Source organism: Abramis brama (assembly GCF_963993115.1).
Source record: "Abramis brama genome assembly, chromosome: 3".
In the NCBI taxonomy this organism is placed as follows: domain Eukaryota; kingdom Metazoa; phylum Chordata; class Actinopteri; order Cypriniformes; family Leuciscidae; genus Abramis; species Abramis brama.
The window spans coordinates 23,388,522-23,411,024 of record NC_139965.1 but is presented as its reverse complement, the minus strand read 5'-3'; the positions used below and the strand labels follow the sequence as shown (position 1 = coordinate 23,411,024).

The window sequence follows — 22,503 nt, the reverse complement described above, 5'->3', positions numbered from 1 at the left end:
TTACGACAGTATTGATCGGGCGATAAATCTTAACTTGGCAACTGGACAGCTTTTAAGTGCCATACTCTTAGCAGATTGTTTTGATTATGTTTAGGATTTGATGTACCAAGCAAAAAGTGCTTTTATCATAAAAAAAAAAAAAAGAGGAGACCTCACACAAACCATTTGTATAGTCCTGTAAGACATGATCATCACGAAGACATTGCGTTGCAGGCCTGCACTGGAATCATCACCAGATCGAACTACGCTTACTGACTACGAAGCGAGAAGATTGCTTCACGCAATTGTTAAAGAATTCATGCAGATGACCGCAGAGGACATGGAACAACAAGCTACTGAGGAAAACAGGTACAAATCCCATTGTGTCTATTTCTCGAATCATTCCAAACGCAATCTGTTGAATAATTTAGCGAGTGTGCACTGATTTGTTTCTCTCATATTCAAGAAAGTAAGCCCGAAATGCCTCCAACATGAGAGCAATACCTCCTTAATGTCAAGTGTACTTGTACTTGTTGTAAATGACAGGTATGTGATGAATTTCTGTTAAGAAGTGGGGAAGTCTTTAGAGTTCTCTGCCAGTTTATTCTTTGCATGAAACTTTATTTACCTGTCAGATTTATGAGAGATTGACCATGTGTAAATGCCTGTTTGCTCTTAATGCATGAAAACGAGGATATCAAACGGCATGGATGGAAGCATGATCTGAAAACATGTGAGGAAATGCCTGCATGATATGTTCAAGTAAAGACATGAAAAGTGCGGCAGAAATGAATTACTGAAGCATGATTTATTTTACGAGACCACAATGACAGCCGTGCGAGGAAGCATGTCAACATGCATCCTGTCATCATGTCTATCCTGTATGTGAATGTCTCCTGCATGTCTAAGTGTCTATGAGTTTCTCTGCATGTGGTCTTTTTCCTCACAGCCTGGGTAGAGCCGTGTCCAAGCGCTGCTCCAGCCTCAGCACTTGCGTGCTGGGGAAACTGTCCCAGGAGCTGCACAAACTGCAGACGTATCCACGCACCAATGTTGGAGCGGGTACACCGGGCAAGAAGCGCAGCCTGGAAGAGAGTGATGTGTTGGCTGGATACGGAGAGGCGCTCAACCGTGTCTAATCGGCAGCGGCTGTAAACCCGTGCTTGGCCCTGATATGCAAGTGCATGTGGAAGTTTGCTTGCCTGATTGACTTGAAAGAACATTTTTTTCTACTTTCTTTGGCAGAGTAACAAATCTCAGACAGACTCTGTTCCACTAATTTCATATAGTCACTGGATCTATTTGGGTTATATAACTGATTCATTAAATCGGGGCGCTCTCATTGGTAGACAGGGCGTAACGACAAGCTTTTTTTAACCCACAGCAAAATTCCTGTCTTGTGTGATTTGACTTTGTTCTTGATCTAATAAAGATATTTTTAGAAGGAGATCTTCTTTGCCTGTTGTTTGTTTAAAGTTCAGAAATGAACGAGCATTCTTATGTGATTAATTCCATATAATCAGGCTTAAGTACACATTTTAGGTAAGATATATTACTGCTGACATTTTTATGTTTTTTGTTAAATATATTTAATGCATAAATGATGTACATTTCTAATCAATTTATAAAGTCTTTTAATATGTTGATTTATTTCTTCTAAATGAATAGTTCAATTCCCATTCTTTTTTTACCCCTCCAGTATTACGACACAGAAGAGAGCCTGTAACACGGCCACATGCGTAACCCATCGCCTGGCAGATTTCCTGAGCCGCTCGGGGGGAATCGGAAGCAGCAAATTTGTCCCCACTAATGTGGGCTCCCAGGCGTTCGGCAGACGAAGGAGGCTCAGTCAGGAGTAGTCAACTAAATGGGTCTTTGTGAAATGGTACGTGAATAGTGTTCTGAATCCTCTCGTGTCTTTTTAAGTGTCAAAGTCATCTGCTTCATTTGATGTGTACCGCCATGACATTATAGGCATGTCAGAATGATGTTGATGTCACAGAATGTGATTATATTTAATGTTCGTGTGACAATATTTTATGATTATGTGATCATACTGAAACAGCACCACCAATAATAGATACAGTCCACCTTGACAATCTGGGATTCATAATCTAATCTAATTTAAACCTAAATAAACAAAAGGTTGTAGATGTTTGAAAAGTTTAAAAAAGAAGCATATTATAAAAAAGAAGCATTTTCAGAAGTGTACTCCTCTTTTTGCACCTTATTCTACTTGAAATAGCTTTAAAAAAATCTTAATTTTTCATATTACTGTGCTGATATTATAGTTATAGTATGAATTTATGTTGCAGGTGTCATATACAATGATGATAACATCCTACATAAATCTTTCAACAGGTCACCAATCTACACGTCCACAGTTCTTCTTTGATTGCTGTCAATAAAAGAGAAACCATCATGTCCTCATTATGAACCCTGGGAATGGAAGCTCCTCACTTTCATCTGAATGGACTCCAGTTGATAGCACTGATCGTTTCCATTCAGCCAGACATTATAACGGCTTATTTTTTTGGCTCTTCAACAAAGCAACATAAGTTTAAAAAAAGAAAAACAAACGAGAAAGCGGTGATGATCAGTAACCATCATTTTTCTACTCATTTGGATCCGAGGAAGAGCATTGCTTCATTCTTTCCTCTCAGCAGAGAGCACATTCAGTATGTACAGTCTGGTTTGGCCCTTGTTCCTTTAATGTGTCTCAGCACATTACGGTATTTTGGGGATCATATTAAAGCAGCGCCTCATAAAAAGGCTTCCCTGATTATGGATGTGTCTTGTGCCTTGATGTAACACACTTTACATGCCGCTGTTGTACAGTATGTTTGAAATAAAGGAGGGAGGTAATACCACTGAATTACAAATTGTAACAATTGTGAATTTGAGCAAGATTAAAATGTATTTTAGATACATAAGGTTTGGGGTACTTGATTTATTGACTGACTGGTTGTTTTAGTAATTGGTCTGCATAGTCTTACACATGCCCCCCTCATGTCACGTTCGATTTTGCATCTCTGAAACAATAATCAGAATTAAATGACAACCACATCAAGGTTCAGCATTGATTTGTCCAGTTGTTCTGAATGCCAATTTAAAAGGTCATAATCCAATTGAGCACTGAAATAGGTCTTACTGAAAGTGTCTATTTAAGAAATCCAATTTGTAAACCAACGTCAATCTAGCATAATCAATTAATTGTAATTCATGAAAACCTAATATCTAACAGAATATCTAATATTTCTATATCTGAATAATAGTAGTACGGCTTGTTCGAGTAAAAACAAAGACTGCATCATTGCGTTGTGTTTTGTAGCCCCAGAGACATGCTTTATTTGTTTTTATTGGGTCCTCTGTGCAAATTACAGTGACAGCAACCATTCTGTATAAACCCTTCTGGGAACCGTTCGTCATGATTCTGTTTTTTTTTTTTTTTTGTGAGTGTGTTTAATTGTCATGCTGGTCTCCCAACAGTGACCACCCATGGGAACTTGTTTACAGTCAAATCAATTCCCTAAAATAGAGGTAGCACTTTATTTTACAGTCCTGTTCCCTATGTTCTTATTGTAGTAATTGCAATAACTGCTTAATAACAAGGCACTAACCCTGAACCTACCCCTAAACCTAACCGTAACCCATTTAGTTACCTTATTACCCAGTACTCTCTTAGGTAAGTGCACGTACTGTAAAATAAAGTGCAACCAAAATAGAAGTAAAATGGCCTTTTTTGGTGTCATTTAGAGGGAGTGCAGAGACCCGTTTTGCAGAATGAACTCCTCCTTATATTTACCGACACCATTGAGGTCCTATGAAACATGTCTCTCTCATCTTGTAAGCAGGAGTGACGTTTAAATAATGTATATAGCGTCTTTTCCTGCATCTATTTGAGCGATTGAAACTTTTAATCTATTTCATAATTTAAGCAATAACATTTTATGTGCTTCTAAATGAGAATAAAAGAGCACAATGTGAATGATTCATTTTCATTCATATAATCTCATAAATGGGGCTCATTCTAATCACCAAAACCACTCTTCCAAGTTTCCCATCACAGCCTTCTCAACAATTGTGACGGCAAGTGCTTTCTTGTGTCCTCACACAGTTCAAATGGATCCCATCCAGTTAGATGCTTTGTTAATTAACCTCTATGCCATCATAGTAGTAGTGAGTCATTTCATATTGCAGTGCCTCTGCTGCCCAGCCCATTCCTCTCTGCTAATAAGGAGAGATTGTAAGTTCTCGTGCCTCGGTGAGGCAGGGTCTCTTTGAGAGCCAGCCAGTCAATTAATCTTTATCTGCAAACTTTTACATTACATTACTCCTATCACCGTACAAATTTCATTGCAATTACATCTGACATATTTCCCAATGCAAACACAACAATTGGAAAACTTAGGAATTGTTTACCAAATGCTCCTAGCATTAAATTAGATGTATTGCTTTAAGAAATGCTTTTTTTAAACAGCAATAAAAAACAGATGGATAGTTATTTTTGGTACGTTTAAGTAAAAGAAAAAGAGCTCTGCAGTTATTTGCTAATTGAGCTGCATAATTGAGTACGGAAGTGCGATGATTTCGCCACAGTAAGACGCCATTAAGTAAATGGATTACAAGTCTCCGGCGCTGTACATCCAACTTAAAAAAAATGGACTGATCTAAATGAAATACATCAACACATGGGGCTAAATAAAGCAGCTAGTGCTTTAGCGTCTGTGTGGCAGTCAGCCAGTCACTTCACCTATGACAAATACTGCTTAAACATGCTGGCTAAAATGCTAAGCAGTCTAAAATTGAAGGACTACATTTCTAGAATGAAACGGAAAAGAATCCTACACTATCGACTGGTCAGTTAATTACTATTTAATAGTATATGTCAAAACAATTCGACATATTACTTGACCTCCATGGTAAACATCAACATATAATATATAATAGCATTAAGTTTCTATCTTTTCATTATAATTAATGGGATTTTTTTTTTTTATTAGGTTTGAAATTCATTGGTTTGTGATCTCAATTAAAAAAAATTCATTAGGGAGAGCTGGGTGTGGCGGTTCTGTTTGTTGTCACTACTGGATGCGCTTTACTGTAAAAAGCAATTGCTTTGATTGAAGGCAAAGTGACGCACATCCGCTAATGAGATCAATGGCAGAATATAGAAAACATGATATTTACCAAGCCTCTCACCCTGAGTGGAACAAGAAAAGCCCAAAGAGAAAAAAAAATAAAAAATCAATTCTTTCCACATCACTCTCTTGTGGACTCTGTTTATGGAAGATGAAATGGGCATTTTGGCCCCAAACCAGGTAAAAGATTGCAGTCTGCATTCTCATAGGAGATGCTATTCTACCTCGATCGAACAATACAAATTAATAGCCTGTTTCAAAATTAATAATCTGTTTCTGTGTCGACTATGCTGACCTGACATCTTCACACCTGTGCTGTGACGATAAATGTTTATTGCATGAAGAGAAAACACTGTTTACTTCACACAAATTACTACAAATATTTTTTTTCATTAATTACTTAATTTATTATTGTTGTTGTTTTTTATTACTATTATTTGATAAAGATATTTATGATGATGAGTTGGACCAAATGTTGAATGCTTTTTTTGTTGCTCTTTGCTAATTTAAATGTGGGAAATAGAAATTAAACGAGTAGGTTTTACACAGATACTGAGCACAAACCGAAGGCAGCTGAATTTATTAATGAGACATAAAATCCTCGGTTACATGAGCCAGTCTGCACAATGTTTCTGGTTTCATTGCTTTCCCCTAAAGTTCTGCATGGTTGACACTGTCATGAAATTGGTGAACTGACGCCCACTTTCCTCCTCTTCAAAAACAGTTTGCATTCAATTATCAATAATCCGTGAAATTGAGGTTACATGGAGATGAATGAGGAAAATGTAGACCAAGATCATAATTTATTTGTGAGGGAGGAAAGCGTTTAATCAAAACCTGAATCTCTTATCAAAATTCCAAAATTAATGATCTGTTCTTGCTGTAAAACTACTCAGGCCAGAGTGATAAATCCTCTCAAAAACTGTGAGAAAATGCTCAGGAGAATTAGTAATTGTTAAATCTCTCTCTCTGTGTGTGTGTGTAATGCCATCTCTAAATCAGCACTGGGCATCGTGATGTTTGAGGTCAGGACTCAAGGTGTGTTTTCATCTGTTGAAGAAGCCATTGTGCTGTTGAACTAGCTGCAGTTTTAATGGGCTCAAATTTGATTTCAAGTTGTGCTGTGGAACATTCAAGTACCTGTTTGAGAACTTTAAATATGCAGAAATTAATTTTTATGCAAGTTCACAAGGTGTTCTGAAATGTCTTGATTGTTTTTATGCAGCTCTGACCAACTACCTTCAATCTTGTCGCATTGATGGGCCTGGTTTGTCAAGGTGTCACAGTCACCTCAGTTTGGACTTTGTTTTCATTTGCACCGTTTCTTCTTGTCTTGTTTGTTGTCATGGTCACAGATTTGATTTTGTCAGTCAGTTCAGGTGTGTGTGTCTAATCATACTTGTTTGCACTTTGCACGTGTATTTAAGTTCCCTTGTTTCTGTTCATTGTTGTCGAGTCTTGTTTATGTATGGATGTGTGTTATGCTACTTTCAATCTGTGGATTTATTAAAGACTGCCTTATGATCTTCATCTTCATCTCCGTGTTCATGTGTGTTCTACCAACAAAACTTGTGACAGAAGACCCGATGTGATAATGCCACACTACACTGAGTGTTTCTCATGTTTTTTGTGTGTGCGTTTTCTCCCGTTTTTTTTTTTTTTTGGTTTTACTTTTCTTTTCCACCAGGGACAATCCTGCTTTTTTTACATCAGCCTTGAGCAGGGAACTCGCTCCCTCGAAGAACATGTAGAGGATTTCCTGTTCCTAGCCCATCTCACCAACTACCCGGACAACTGCTTATTCTCGTTCCTACATGCCAGCCTGAACACCGCCACAAGAGAGCAGGAGTTGGTGCTGGTATCCTGTGGAACCTGTGCGCTAACCGTCGGACCTATGGATGATGAAACTAGCCCCACTCCTCACCCAGTGCCCAGCCAGAGACCATCCCACTGCGAGGAGTGACAGCATGAGCCCACCGCAGACCAAGAGCCTGTCTCCGGCGCAATGTTTGAGCCCACGCCTAGAGGAGCGATCGAGCAGGACATCACCCCGGAGCCTGAGCTGGCCGGCCGCACCATCCATCGCTGTGGGAGCCCTCGTGGAGTAGGAGGGGATGGTGTGAGTGAGTCCCGGCGGGACTTAATGAACTGTTTTGTGTTTGCAGAGTTGGATCCCTGGTCTCCTTTAATCTTATTGAACTTGAATCATCTTCATCTGACCCGCTGACCCTTCTCTATCTCCCTCTCCCACCACCTCTCCAAACCACTACTAGTGACTTTATTTGTTTTCTCAGATGAGAAATTTGTTTTCTTCATTTGCCACTCCTGCCACCCAGTCATCGCTGCCTTCCATCAGCCCCTCAGCAACAACTCTGCCTCCTCTTAGTGGCGTGGCAACACCTCGGGCCTGCTAGGAGCCATCTCTGCCTGGATGTGGGAAGCCCGTGGCTCCGCCTCCTGCCTCTGCCTGCTCCGCTCCACTCCTCCTCGGCCCGTTGCCATGGCTCCTGCGGTCCTTCCTCCCTCGTCTCCAGCAAGGGCCATTGGGCATTCGGCCTCGCCGGGCTCCCTTGGACCGTCAGCTCCACCTGGGTCGGACATCACACCACCTTCGCCACGGACCTGCGGGTCGTCCGCTGCTCTCCGGCCCTCAACCCCTACAGCTCTGGCTAGCTCCACCCTCCCTCAGGCTCTGCCTCCGCCCTCGGTCGCTCCAGCTCCACCTCTGCCCTCCGGATCCCCGCTTCCATCTCAGGGGGTCGTCGATGCGGCTCCGTTGTGGCCACCAAGGTCTTTGGCCCGCACTACATCGACTCTTCGGCTGAATAACACCATCTGCACCACCCTGGACTTTTATTTCGATTCCTCTCCCGGACTCACGTCCTACACCTGAGCCTCCTCGTCCTCCTCCATTCATCTACTGGTTCCTTTTCCGGAGAGGGCGTAATGTCACATCACCTCAGTTTGGACTTTCATTTTCACCGTTTCTCCTTGTCTTGTTTGTTGTCATGGTCACAGATTTGATTTTGTCATTCATTCGTGTGTGTCTAATCATTCTTGTTTGCACAATATTTTAAATTCCCTTGTTTCTGTTCATTGTTGTCGGGTCTCGTTTATGTATAATAATAATAATAATTCATTTTATTTATGGGCACCTTTCAAGACACTCAAAGACCCCTTACAAACAGTAAAATACATTAACAATTAATATAAACATGAACAAAAATGTAAATAAAATACACATGGGCTATGTCAAACAGAATAAGCTAATCTAAAAAAAATGAGTTTTAAGACATGATTTAAAAATTGAAAGACTAGAACTATTTTGTATGTCTTGAGGTAAGGTATTTCAAAGACTCGGAGCAGTACAACTAAAAGCTCTACATCCCATGGTGGTCAGACTTACAGATGGTAAAACTAGAGTCATAGTAGAAGAAGACCTAAGAGATTGAGTAGGTGAAAACACATGAAGTAGTTCACGCAAATATGAAGGTGCTGTGGAGAGCCTTATAAGTGAAAAGTTACATTTTAAATTGAATGCGATATCTAACTGGAAGCTAATGGAGTTGCCTTGAAACTAGAGTAATGTGCTCAATGAACGGTGTTCGTGTAATGATCCGGGCTGCTGAATTCTGGATCATTTGAAGTTTGTGAAGAAGTTTCTGTGAAACACCACTGAGAAGAGAATTGCAATGGTCAATACGAGATGTAACAAATACATGTACGAGGACAGCAGTGCTATTTGCGGAAAGAGATGGTCGAAGACGATTAATATTTCTCAGATGATAATAAGCTGACCTTGTAATGCTATTTACTGTACATGTGCCTCAAAAGATAAGGTGCTGTTAAGGATGACACCCAAACTCTTAACCTGAAGGGAAGGAGAAATGACAGAATTATCAATAGTCAGTGTAAAACTTGTGAAAAATGTGTGAAAATGTATGTGTTACACTACTTTCAACCTGTGGATTTATTGAAGACTGCCTTATAATCTTCATTTTCGTGTTCGTGTGTGTTCTACCAACACAATCCGTGACACAATGTTTGTCAATATCCTAGTGATTAACATGCTTTTTCCATTCTGCACTGTCAATGTTTACATGGTGTGTCCAATAAAGACATTGAAACAAATCATTGATTAACATTTATTGTTATGTGTGCATTTAAGCAGATTGTGTCTGTTGCTTGTTAACTTGGTTGGAGACCAGATCAAATTTTATGACATTATGCAGAACCCCTATTTTTACCCCCAGCCAAGTAAATCCAAAGGGTTCACATACTTTTTCCAACGACTGTAAATAACACTAATCCATAGCTTTCTCACACTTATGTACAGAAACTGCAGTCACTCTGTGGGCACCTGTGCACTTTAACTGATATGAGCCTGAAGACTCACAAGCCATTAGCTCACCAGCGTTTCCACTATATATTTGATAAGCGTCTTCCCGGGTCGCCATTTACGCCATACATCCATCCCAAGATCAATAGTGTGCACTTGCATTAGAGACACATGTAGGACCAAGTGGACTGACCATATGGAAGCAGGCACAAAGAGAAGTCTGCATTGTCAGATCAATAATGATAATCTTTTAAAGCATTATGCTTCTCTGAACATGATTCACACTGCATTTAAGAGGAGAGCAAATGTCAATGACTTTGAAAAGTTTCACAAAAAAATGGATCCATTAGATGACAGATGTTTTTTTTTTACCCATTTCTTCCTGAACATACTGTAAGCACTGTTCTGTCAGGTTGTCGTGGTAGCCTAGGCCCTAGGGTACAACAACGCAACCTAAACAGCTGTTAGGTTGACAATGGAGGAAAATACACAATACAATACCTGTAGTGTAATGATGGGAGGGAATGTAAATGTAGATTCAGTTGTGAATGTAGGCTACCTGTAGTGACACTGTATCTCCAACATGTAGGCTACACTGTTATGAACTAAATGCAACATAATTCAGAAGTCCCAATAAAATAAGACTGAGAGGTTACAAAATGCCGAATGCTATTATTTAAACAGAATGTTACACCATTTAGTAAAATTAGCCTAAGTAACTTTACTGTTACCTTAAAATATTTCAGATATGCCAAAAGTTTTCATATGGTGGTTCTATTTCACATCACACCTGCGATATATCTATAGTGCCCGAAAACTCACACTTCTGAAAGAAAATCAATAAACAAATGTAATTTTGTAATCTTTGACCTTGTAATCTTTGTACTGCAGTCGGATGTAACACAGTTAAACTGCTTACTAGCAGTGTTTTGTAGGCTACGCTGTAATAATAATGTTTTGTAGGCTACGCTGTAATAATTATGTTACACTGGTATGTTTTAAATCATGGAATTTCTGTTTTGTTTAGCATTTTCCTGAAAGAGTAGAGAGACCGAAAACACGTCGTGATAAAGTCGAATCATTCCGCAGATGATTTAATTTCGCTACATTTTTCATGACATTTCTTTGTACAAGTTTTGCGAAACATTGCCACCGTGCGGCTAAATCAGGATCTACCATTTATTGCAACCAACAAACTGTAGGCAAACCACCATCGCCGCAGCTGCACTGGGACTGAAGTAGCTAATAGGACCAAAGATGGTTCTAAACATATCTAGACCTATTCATATTCGAAACTTTCTAAAGATCAATTTATTATAGCTGTTGCATGAACAAGTGAACAATAAACCACGCACATTTAGGCAAGATTTGCTGTAAATAGATTTCAATCGAAAGGATTTTCATGTTAGGTCAGATATTACTATCGGAGCAAGTTGCTGCAGGTGTTTCATTATGGAAGCATTTTGTTTTTATATTTTTCTTAATTCAGCATTTTTAAACATTTATTTAATCAGCCTATAATTTCAACTGGCCAACTGGGAGTAATTAGCATAATAATATTATAAATAATATAAGGCCTATAAATAATTTTTCTCGTTTATGTCTTCAAAACAAAAATGGATAAATAGCTTTAGGCTAACAATTAAATGGTAGCCTACCTATTATGTCCCTTTTCACAAGATGTAATATAAGTAGGCTATCAGGTGTCCCCAGAAGGTGTCTGTGAAGTTTCAGTTCAAAATACCATAATTTATTATCCCATTTCTGTCAGGACCACTATCATCAAATATGATTGACAATTAGCATACAGTTAGGACTGGCGGTATGGTTCTGTTCTGGGCGAGAACTCCCTGCGCATTCATGCAGCCTAGAATGGATAAGAGCAGCAATAACCCCTCTTAAGGTAAACAGAACAGAACCAACATGAATGTATTGCAGATATCATTAATTAATTTTAATGTACAACATAATTAGAGAATTTTAGTCTGATTCAGGGGTAATCAGAATGCCAAATCCTGACAGATGAGAGGAGGAGCTGGGGATGGAGCAGGGTAATTAGCTCCTGAGAAACGCGATAGCTGCTGATAAAACTAAAGGAGCTTATAGCTATGTATACAGTGATAGGCGTCATATTCCTATAGGTTGAGAGTCAGCTGATGCAAGCTTGACTATAATGTGACCTGCCAGAACTGATGCTACGCTTGATATTCGTTTCAGACCTCACCAGACCAAGTAATTCATCTGAATTAGCCAATTAGCGCCAAGCACCGCCCACTGTCTGTTGATTGGCATTTGTGAAATGTCCTCTATTATTATGGAAAATCATGCTTTGGAAATACATGATTCATCAAATAGGCATCATTATTAAATTCAGGATATTATTATGAAAAACAGCTTTTTGAAAAAGAACATTTTATTATGAAAAAAGGAGATTTATTTAAACAGTAGGAGTGTATGAAAATGGATATTGTGAAATATTTTAAACAATAAATGTTGTGTTTTCATGGAATTTTACAAAATAAACGGATACACTTAATTATTTATTTATTTTTTTCAGAATAAACTGGAACATTTAATTGTTGTTTTATTGAATTCATTATTCATTCAATTATTTCATTTTGGTCCTCGATAGTCGCAGGCATCTTTATTATAATAATAATTTTTTAATGATAAAAATATGATATAAAAAACGTTTCCATTCCAATATAGTTCAGCTTGTCTAACTTTATTTTTTACTTATTTTTATTATGAAACTGAAGAATAAAGCTCCAATGTACTCTTTCAAAAGATACCTCAACTATGCACACCTCTAACTACAAAGGGTTTAGGAAAGACAACCATTTGAGTTCAAGCATGTAATTTTCCTGGTTTGGACTCAAAAGGGGGTGAATTTCAAGGGATTAAAAGAGCGGTTTTAGTAGATTTTTACCGCTTTTTAAAAGATACTGAAATATATCATAATATTTCGGACTGAGTTGTTCATAATTGGCTTCATATTTAAAATTCAGTCCCAGCAAACCCATGTGGTAAGAAATGGAATGCTGTGATGTACATGGTTAATTGCTATGAAGTTTTATTTGATTTTGCCTAAAGAATACTATCTTTATGTGATAAAAGAACCATACCAACAGTTGCTAATATCTACTATCCTAACGGTGATGCACAATATGTCCTCTAGAGGGCAGTGAAGATCCATTTTTATGCTAGAAAATAGTCTTTTAGTAATACTACATTTGTTCTCCACTCTGCTGGAAGCTTTTCCTTGATCATTTGCGCTCTCAAATAAAGATACTATTTTTTTTTCAATGTAGGCCTATTTTTTTTCTTACATATTACACTTACTGAATACAGAATTCAATTGTCAATTGTTAGGATAATATAGTATGTACAATCCCTTACAATCAAAAACAATTATGAAACATCATGAAGACAAATGGATCTAACGGTTCTTGTTTAGCCAGCCATTTGATTAGAACTGCTATTTGGTCTTTCTATTAACAGGTGCTTTTTCCAGTTTGATAAAGTCATGTTTTAAATAATATAATTATGGAGGGGAAAAAAGGAGTAAGGGTTTTACAGTGTAATAAGTCCTTGAAACTATATAACATGCATTAGAAATAGAATATAATGATGGTATTTCTACAAACATCCACTGTTCATTTATCAGTTGATTTATCCATTTGTCCTTCAAGACTTATTTTCTTTCTTTCTTTTTTTTAAATAATTCTGTAAATTGTGTGAACTGATTTTATTTCCATATATTTTGTGTTGATAATTTCTTCATGCAGAAAAAAACCCATTTACATTGTCTATATTAACACAGTATGTTCTTATTACATGATAAAAGTGCTACATACTCATTAGAGTATCATGGCTTATGTACGCACATGTTCAGTATGTTTCCATCACTCTGTGACTGACGTAATTGCAGCGAGCAGTGAGGACCTGCAGCATAAGAAAGTCTTCTTATGGTCTTAAGTTTGTAATAATCCTGTCTCAGTCTCATTAGATCCATGCATTATTGATGTCTGCATTGATAATGAGTTGATTGTGCTGCTTTGACCAGTGGCCTGTGGGAGAAATCGTCTTGTAATCAGATATAATCATTATATATATTAAGGCTGAGTTGAGATTTCAAGGCACAAAGGCTAATGTTGACATAGCTCACTAATCATACAAGTGGACAAGCTCTCAAAGATAAGGCTGAAATGGATCAGAGAAAATCATGCTTCTTGGGCTCAAGGAAAAGTTTCAGTAGCCTACCAACATTTTACAGCAGCTTTTGTGGAAGATCATTAGTGGCGAGGCGTGCCTGACTCACCTTCCCTCAGCCTACGATGGACCAAAGAGTCGAAAAGATCACATGTACTCAGTATTGTCTTCCAGCCACACTTTTAACATCAAACCCCCACTGTCTCTGGAGATACAGGGGCAGGACTGCATGAAGAGCACCGAGAGCCGCTCTCTCTGACACGCATAACTAGCACCAGGGGCTGCCGTCCAGAGCCACCTCAACTCCTCTCCAGTCACTAAAGACACAGGTACGCTTGTATACCCTCTCACAAAGCTTTATTTGTTCTAAGAACTGTAGCTCCAATCAACGTTTAAGGAAAAGGTGGCCGTGGGCACCGGTTTGAACAATATTGGCCTATGTGATCAGCAGGCGTGGAGTTTAAACAGACTGGTTTTGCCAGGACACTAGTGCATGATACAAACAACAGAGAACTGTCATAAGCACACGAAGTTCAACTATTACTTGGTTTTACATATAATATTAGTTTAATATTTTTAATACATTAAGTTTAAAGGTGCAGTGTGTGATTTTTAGCGACATCTAGTGGTGAGGTTGCGAATTGCAACCAACAGAAGTTACGGTGGCCGACAGGAATGTAAGGGGACCCACTGTGTACATAGAAATGGCTCTTTTTAAGGTAATAAAAACATAACGGTGCATTATGTAAGGTCTTTATACACCACTGAAAACATAATTATGTATATGATATTGCATTTCCGTCAACAGATCTTCCTAAATATTACACAAAGCATAGTTTATAATATATAATTATTAATATTTTACAATTAATTATAATAAATTAGGCTATTTAATAATTCTTTATAATTATATATAATTATATATATTATAATATACAATTATATAAATGTTATACTTTAGTTTATAAATATTTATAGCATTTTATAAACATTTTCACAATTTTTGATCACCTATTGACATGCGTATGTATCATTTTAACTACTTTTATTTATTTATATTTGCATTTAATCATTTTGCAGACGCTTTTATCTTAAGCGACTTACACAAGGAGAACAAATCGAACAATATAAGTGCTGTGACTAGGCCCAGTTAGTCCAGCACAGTACACGTAGCAATTTAATTTTTTAATAAATAGAAATATATAATAGTAAGTGTTCGTATTAACGGGTCAAGTGTTGACGAAAAAGATGCGTCTTCAGCTGTTTCTTGAAAATGGCTTGGGTTGAGATCATTTCACCAGCTTGGAACAGTCAAGGTAAAGGCCTGTGAAAGTGATTTTGTGCCTCTTTGGGATGGCACCACAAGGTGCCGTTCACTTGAAGAACGCAAGCTTCTGGAGGGCACGTATTTGAATAAGTGAGTTTAGGTATAGGGGTGCAGAGCCAGTGGTTGTTCTGTAGACAAAATACATACATAGATACATATATATACACACACACATATTTACCGGCCACTTTATTAGGTACACCTGTTTAACATATAATGTTGTTAATTTTTTATTGTATTTTTCTTTTTTTTTATTAATCATTTTAATAGTTGATTATTCAGAGCGCAAACACCATCGCACACCTGCAGGTGATAGGTCCGTGGGAAAAAAGGACCATGTAGGTAGGTCAAGTAAAATAAAAAACAAAGAACTCCCGCACACTATCCGTACTTGCAAAAAAGTATAAAAAATTCTTTATTGGCAACGTTTCGGTCTCATGACCTTCATCAGGCACATACAAACATTACAAACTCAATCACATTTAAAATAGTCACATGACCAATCAATGTAAGGATCCATTTGTATCCAATTAGGCTAATAGTTGATTATTAAAATGTCAACTAAATGGCTGAATAGTTTTAATTTTAACATTATGGGCCCTATCTTGCACCCAGCGCAATTGACTTTGTACACCGACGCATGTTTCATTCCTATTTTGCACCCGCGCAAAGCGCGCTTTTCCCTCCACAAAAGCACGTCGCTAAACTAGGGAATGAACTTGCGCTCCCTGGGCGGTTCAGCGCAAAAAAGGAGGCGTGTCCCGGCGCAAACAATCCCTGGTGCTATTGTACTGTTCCATAAAACAATTGCGCCACTGGCCAGAAAAAACCTAGTCTAAAGTCAGTGGCGCGTCGCGCGTTGTTCATTATGCTATTTTAAGGGCGCATGCTTGACCATAATGTATAGCGTGCACAACGCGCATACACTTTGATTCTCTAATCTACACAGAAGCAGCAGTTTTCATTTTTGCAAATCATATTATTACAAACGATAGATAGATAGATAGATAGATAGATAGATAGATAGATAGATAGACAATTTATTATAAAAGCATACATCTAGCTTACACATTTACCCACATTATTATATGCCTGTTTAATTTGGGTGTGTTTCTCCATCCCCAATGTCACTTCTCTCTCTTTTACGGCCGTGACGAGAGCGTTGCTCTCCTCGGCTATGAACCGCTCCTGGCGCGCGCCTGGCAAATCCGCCGTTATAATAGCAATACGCCAAGGAAAAAGCGCGTCTGCTCTTAAAGGGAATGTGAGATGACGCTCTGATTGGTTTATTTCACGTTACGCCCCAAACCACACCTATGAATAATGAAGCTACTTCAGACCAACCCCTTTTAGATTTGCGCCGGGCGCAAGAGCCATTTATCCCGCCGGGAAAATAGCAACAGCGCCGAGACCCGCCCACAAAGTTACTTGCGCTTTGACACTTGCGTTTCAGATCGTTAAAATAGGGCCCTATATAATTTGTTCATGAATAGGAACAAGAACATTCCTTAGGGCTTGATGATCTACTATTAATGGGTTTTATTCTGACATGTATTTTGATGAATCGACATTCCTTTGACAGATCCCAGAGATGTCAATCTAGACCAATGACTAACTTTTCTGTGGACAAATATCTTGATTTTCAAGATAATTGATGTTTTTATGTTTTCTAATCTCATGCCGTCAAACTAACACTCAAGGGAATATATTATCCTGAATGTATATGAAGAGCAGAGAGAGACTGCAGAAAATACATCTCATCATTTACAAAAACAACACATCACTCACTCTTTGAGAGCAACAACCGCTCAACCGCTGGGCTCTCTCAGAGCCATTTACAGAAAAGAAGAAAATATGCATCTGTCAGGAAGCTCTGAAATGTAATTTCACATCCCACCAGATGAAATGCCGCTTTGTGCTCCTGTTCTTCTGGCTGTCAGCATGGTTTCTCCACTTTCTACAGGTGCTGCTTGGGTCAAAGGGAACAATGCTGCTGTTTTTTGCTTTAGTATGAACAAAGCCTTTGTCTGAGGGTCTCAGAGGGAGGTCCAAAGGTCCATTGCGGGCTTTGAACTCTCAGGTCAAAGACTTCACAGAACTGCAGGGCCTGTATCGCTCCCGTGCCACAGCCAGTCACATTTGTCCTTTTGATTGTCATCTGTGTCTTTAAAGGCCCCGCAACTATAGGTCATTTGGGGTCTTTTATGTAGAGATACCAGATCAGACTCCACTCTTTCGTCTTTTGCCCTTCAGGCTGGCTGGCTAGAGATGTCCACTTGTTAGTACAGTTCCTCATCGCAGCTTAAACAATTGGGATTCTACAAACACAGGGTTAATTTTATTTTATTTTTTCAGGAAGAGTTGTACAGAGACTTGTGCTCATACATCATCTGAGAGAACAGCATGCCTGTAAAGCCTTTGTTCATAAAATATGGAAAGGCACCACACAGAATAGGAGAAAAAACAGGTTTCTTTTGATGTGAGCTCCTTTAGTGCTTGTCTTCATTGGAGTAGCCTGTGGATGTTTTAACCTTCTGTAAAACTCACCCCAGTGCCACTTACTTTCTCTCTTTCTGTCTTCTCTGTACTTCAGCGCCATGCTACGGTGAGATTGAGAAAATGATCTTTATTTCATGAGGCCCTTTTCTCTCATCTGTTTGACACTCTGGTCCAGGGCAGATTTCTCTGTCCTGCAGCGTGGATGGTGTCTCTGTTCTTGTGTTCCTCTGTAGCTCTTTGTACCGGGCCGGCCACTGAGACCTGCGCTCTAAATACTAGCTGAAAAATCATGGAAAACCCAGTAGGCCTAATGTTTTTTCTTTCCAGTAATGACCTTTTTCTCTCATGGAACACAAAGGGAGACAATTGAGCATATTTCCATGCTCTTTTTCATACAACTACAAGAAAAGTGGGCTGAAGCTTTGAGGTTTTATAAAAGTCATCCATTCAAATACTGTCTCTTAAAGTTAAAACAATCGCTTTGTCTCGATATCCACCCTAGCTTTTCTTCGTAAGTTCATGAGGCAATTCGTAATATCTGATTTGTGAACGAATCAAGTTGGATCTTTTCAGAGAATTAGTTAATCTGTTTCTCAAGCTCAATGACTCTCTGATCTGGTCACAGTGGTGAACAGCTAAGTGAAGGGGAAGCTTATCAGTGAATAATAATGTGAATTTAAGTGTGTTCCTCACACAAATCTATCATATGGCTTCAGAAGACTTGAAATATAGAGCACAAGTGTATATGGATCATGTTTATGGTGCCTTTGAAGTTCAAAAACTTCAGTCGGTTCACTCCTTTCATAGTAATTTTATGGAAAAGAGCATGAGAAACTTTTTGTGTTCACTGCACACAGGTCTGAAACAATGTAAGTGTGAATAAATACATTTTCGGGCGAACTATGTGATTTGCTAGAAACTTTGTACGTTTACAACCAATGACAATTATATGAATGTTTCTACACTTTCTGATTTCATGCGTGACCACAATTTAACTAAATTTAAATGAGGGAATGAAATAGTAACTAAAATCAGGGAACAAATTATGAAACAAGGCCACAATGTAACTAACTCAGAGAACAATAAAACGTGGCCACAAATGAACACGCCAATTAATTCTTAATTCGTGGCAACAATATCTTGTTTTTCTTTCACATGTCATGTGTGGGGCTCCGTATTCTATAGTAAAAAATCAGAACTTTTTTCCAGTTGATGTTATTGCCATCAATCTGGACTTGTTTCATCCTTTATTGAAACGATTTCTGTTAGGAGTAAAACCAACAAACATGGTCAAATTAGTGCAGTAAAATCAAACACCTAGTGGTCAACTTAATGCTAATGCGACACATTACTAAACATCACAGCAAAATATGAACAGGCAGAAAGCGGTGCTGAGTCTGAGTACAACCAGAACCGTTATTAGTATTCATGTAACAGAGCCTTTGATGTAGCCAGTGTTCTCTTCAGCCACAAGCTGCGCCTATTTAATGAGACCTGACATCCACCTTTTTAAAGGCTGTGAATATTCTAGACAACCATAAATTGCATTTGTTTGTCTGGCTGGACAGAATCGTTCCACTGTACCGAGTGATACTTGACTGATGTGTTGTTTATATATGCCAGGCCAGTGTACATAAAGGCGGTAGTTCATTATACAAGACCTTCTTAATCCCACTTAATCAAATAGCTGGATGTAGTGGGGAATACTACCTGGAGCTAAACACACTTGCATAATTTATCACTCCAGGTTGGTCCTTGCAACTAGCATCTATTATCTCAAAAAATATACACAACTCCCCAGTTCACCCTGCATTTGTCTGACGTCTCTATCGGTTATGTTACCTGCCTAGCTTACGTGCAATCTGTGCTAACAACAAAACAAAACAGAAAATGCATCTACATTCAAAAAGTACTAGTCTTATGCACCTGTTCGCTTCTCTATCCTACAGTGTTTGAGTAGTACATCTGACATTCCTCTGGATCCGGCCGTCAACACACGGACACAGCGCAGGTGTTTAGGGCTGTGATGATGTAATTGGCCACAAGGGGGGAAAGACAAGAGCTCGGCAGCCACTGATCTGATCCCCTGGTTATTGATTTCTCCGTCTAGCTCTAACGAAAATAATTGCCACATGTAATGTATTATTCAATTACAAGACAGAGCTCTCAAGTTCAGGGGTTTGATGGTCCTTCTAGAATCACAGAGGCCCCATAGATAATTCAACACCCAGACCCCATTAAGAAGCGCTGATATTAAATGCCCTGTGTTAAAGCGCAGATTTATTAGAATCGTCCTAAGCTCAAACTTTCCAATACGTGGGCCTTTGTATAATTGAGCGGAGTGGAATTAACTCTGATAGAACTTTTTGCCATCTTTTATTAATTCAGCATAAGGATCTGTTTCTGATTGAATGAGCTATAGCTACTGCAGGATTTTTGTATTAAAGAGGTAGTTTCCATGGAGTGAAAGAAATATATCTTTTTTTCCCAGGTTATATTTCCAGATCAGCATTTATGTGGAACCACAGGAAAATGACGTTCACATTATAATTCTGTTCCGATAAAACGGCAACATCTTGTCACATTCAGGTGCAGAAAAATAGGGATCTTTATTAAGTAATAAAAATAAACAAAACAAAAACTCCCCGTGGGTGAAAACAAGACAGGTATCTGGCAAAACTGGAAACACAAGGGAACATAGACAACGAACAAGCACAGAACTGCAAACACAGGGAGACTAAATAGGAAGCAAACAAAAGAGGGTAACGAGAAAGGCAGGTGGGGCAAATGAATCAATAATCAGGTAACAAGATGGAAGGGGCTAGACAATTGACAGGAGAGCACATGGCACAAGGAAAAACATGACAAGCCATGTGCTCACAACAAACCAGACTATACCCAACGCATTGACAGACCGGGAATGCCAGAGCTCTGTCACCAACCCAAGATGTAACCCAAACAGAAGTGACAGAACTCTGACACATCTGGTCTAGAACACATCTCAACATGATCTAGTTATTTCTAAAAGCAGCGTCCATAGAGAGCTATTATCAAAAGACTTCTGGTTACTCGTTTACAGGCAAGAAATGTTTTTTTTTAACCAGTTACTGTATATGGATAACTATTACTTGAATAAAATTACACTTAAATTACGTAAACTGTACTGTATGTGAACTGTTTTGCCATCTTATTGCAATTAAGACCATTCAAAACCCCTAAAATTGACCTGTACTTTTCTTCTTTTTCGTGTTTTTTCTCATTCTGACTTGTGGCATATTTTCCATGCGCACACTATTCCATCCACTGTACTAAAACTATAGTATAGTCTACATACAGTAGGTCTCCATGCTCTTTACCATAAATTGACTTTCATGTAAGCTATTAAGAAAATAAATAATGAATGAACGAATTGTTTAATGTTATTTCGTTATGCAAATTTTATGATGGCATCTGATCATGTGTAGAATTATGATGTGTATAAAATACCAGGATAACTAAACCAAAATGCATTATTGTTACTACTATAAAACTGTTGTAACTTGTTATTAGTCACATCTTACTGTATAAAATCAAAAAAGACATTATGATTCTAATATCTTTGGGATTTTTTCAGTCATTCTTTCTGCAAGTTACATGATTAATGCTAATAGGGGGCAGAAATTGTCTCCTGTTATTTGTTCAAAAACACTGAGGCTGCGTCCGAAATCGCATACTCTCTTGAGTAGGTACTTATTTTGAATAAGTACTTCCTATGTGAGAGCTAAAAAGTATGTTCTTTATAGTATGAGTGTGTGTAGTATGAATGTGATCTGGACGTACACATTCGCCACGTTGTGTACATCCATCGTATGCACACTTCAGAATCTCGCTGTAGTAGTAGTGCCTACTCTTTTATCAGTACTGTGAATTTGGACATACTTCTTTCGTCACAAACTGTTTTTCCCCTACTATATAGCAGGGAAGTATGTGATTTCGGACGCAGCCTGATTCATCCTGAACAAAACAACAATACTGTCTCTCCACAGTGAAACCAATTTGGGTTGATTCTGATTTTAATTCATTTGAAACCATTTTCGTTGGCGGAACTTCATATTTATTTAACTGCTGTATAAAATCACACTTAGTCGTTGCACTTGACGTCACATTGTTTTGCTCATGTGGAATTGCTTAATTGTGGTCAAAATAACAGGATATTATCTATGGCAAATGTAAACCAATATTATAGCTGATGAGACAGCTATATGGTTGTATGTTTTTTTTTTTTTTTAGCTGCAATCGATCATCCTTGTTGGATCATTAAGTCCTTATGTAGACAGAATCATCTTCTCTGCAGAGCGATGCTTTAAACTAAAATTCAGAAAAAACCTCTGGGGCCTAGTGGACCTTTTCATCTGAGTGATGTGCAGATGAATATTAGTTGTGTCCGTGGCTCTCCCTTGCTGAAAGATCTGACTTTACCCCTAGCCTGGGACGGTGGAATCACCATGCACATCTTACTGATCATGAAACAGTTTGAGGAGTTTTCTGGCAGCTGTAAAAGACTCCAGCGCTGTTAAGCTCCAACTGTCTCAGGACCAGTGTTTTGTAGACAGCTGAGATGTTCTCCCCTGGGAACGGTTGATTTGTTCATGCTCCGGATCTTCTGTTTCTTCATCAAACGCAGCTCCATGTTCAAGGATGTTCTTAAAACACTTAGAGGACTCCCATGGGTGGGCTTACCCTGCATTTACACACAGAGACAGAGCTTTAAATGGCTGCCTCTAAAACACTTCCCTTGTTTTTAGATCCAAGCCAAAAGCACAAAAGCTGACAAGGTCCAAAAGTGTGGGACTGTTGTGTTGTGCTAAAAAGAAGACATTGCAGCAAGATCAATAAAACAAGCACTATCGTGTCGCGTTCCGACATGCATTCTGCCAAGGACTTCAGGAACACGGTACGTTGAAGTGCAAACAAAATATGAAAGTTGTGAAAACTTCACATCCATCAAGTGCACACAAAATGTTAAT

The 22,503-nt window shown here is 38.5% G+C and overlaps 2 protein-coding genes across 5 annotated transcripts in view; one reads left to right on the top strand and one right to left on the bottom strand.

Annotated features, from left to right (window-relative positions):
• calca (calcitonin/calcitonin-related polypeptide, alpha) overlaps positions 1-2,910 on the top strand; it is a 3,899-nt gene extending 989 nt beyond the window's left edge. Inside the window, exons 3-5 of one of the 2 annotated variants that reach the window (XM_084107838.1) lie at positions 214-348; positions 1,679-1,864; positions 2,341-2,910. In XM_084107838.1, the coding sequence (XP_083963964.1) occupies positions 214-348; positions 1,679-1,838 (295 nt within the window). In that variant the 3' untranslated portion in view covers positions 1,839-1,864; positions 2,341-2,910. Of the gene's footprint in view, positions 1-213; positions 349-928; positions 1,426-1,678; positions 1,865-2,340 lie in introns of those variants that run through there. The other variant, XM_084107837.1, reaches the window with a different exon arrangement.
• The window catches only part of cyp2r1 (cytochrome P450, family 2, subfamily R, polypeptide 1), a 119,349-nt gene that overhangs the window by 10,085 nt on the left and 86,761 nt on the right, over positions 1-22,503 (bottom strand). The gene's annotated exons all lie outside the window — the stretch shown is intronic.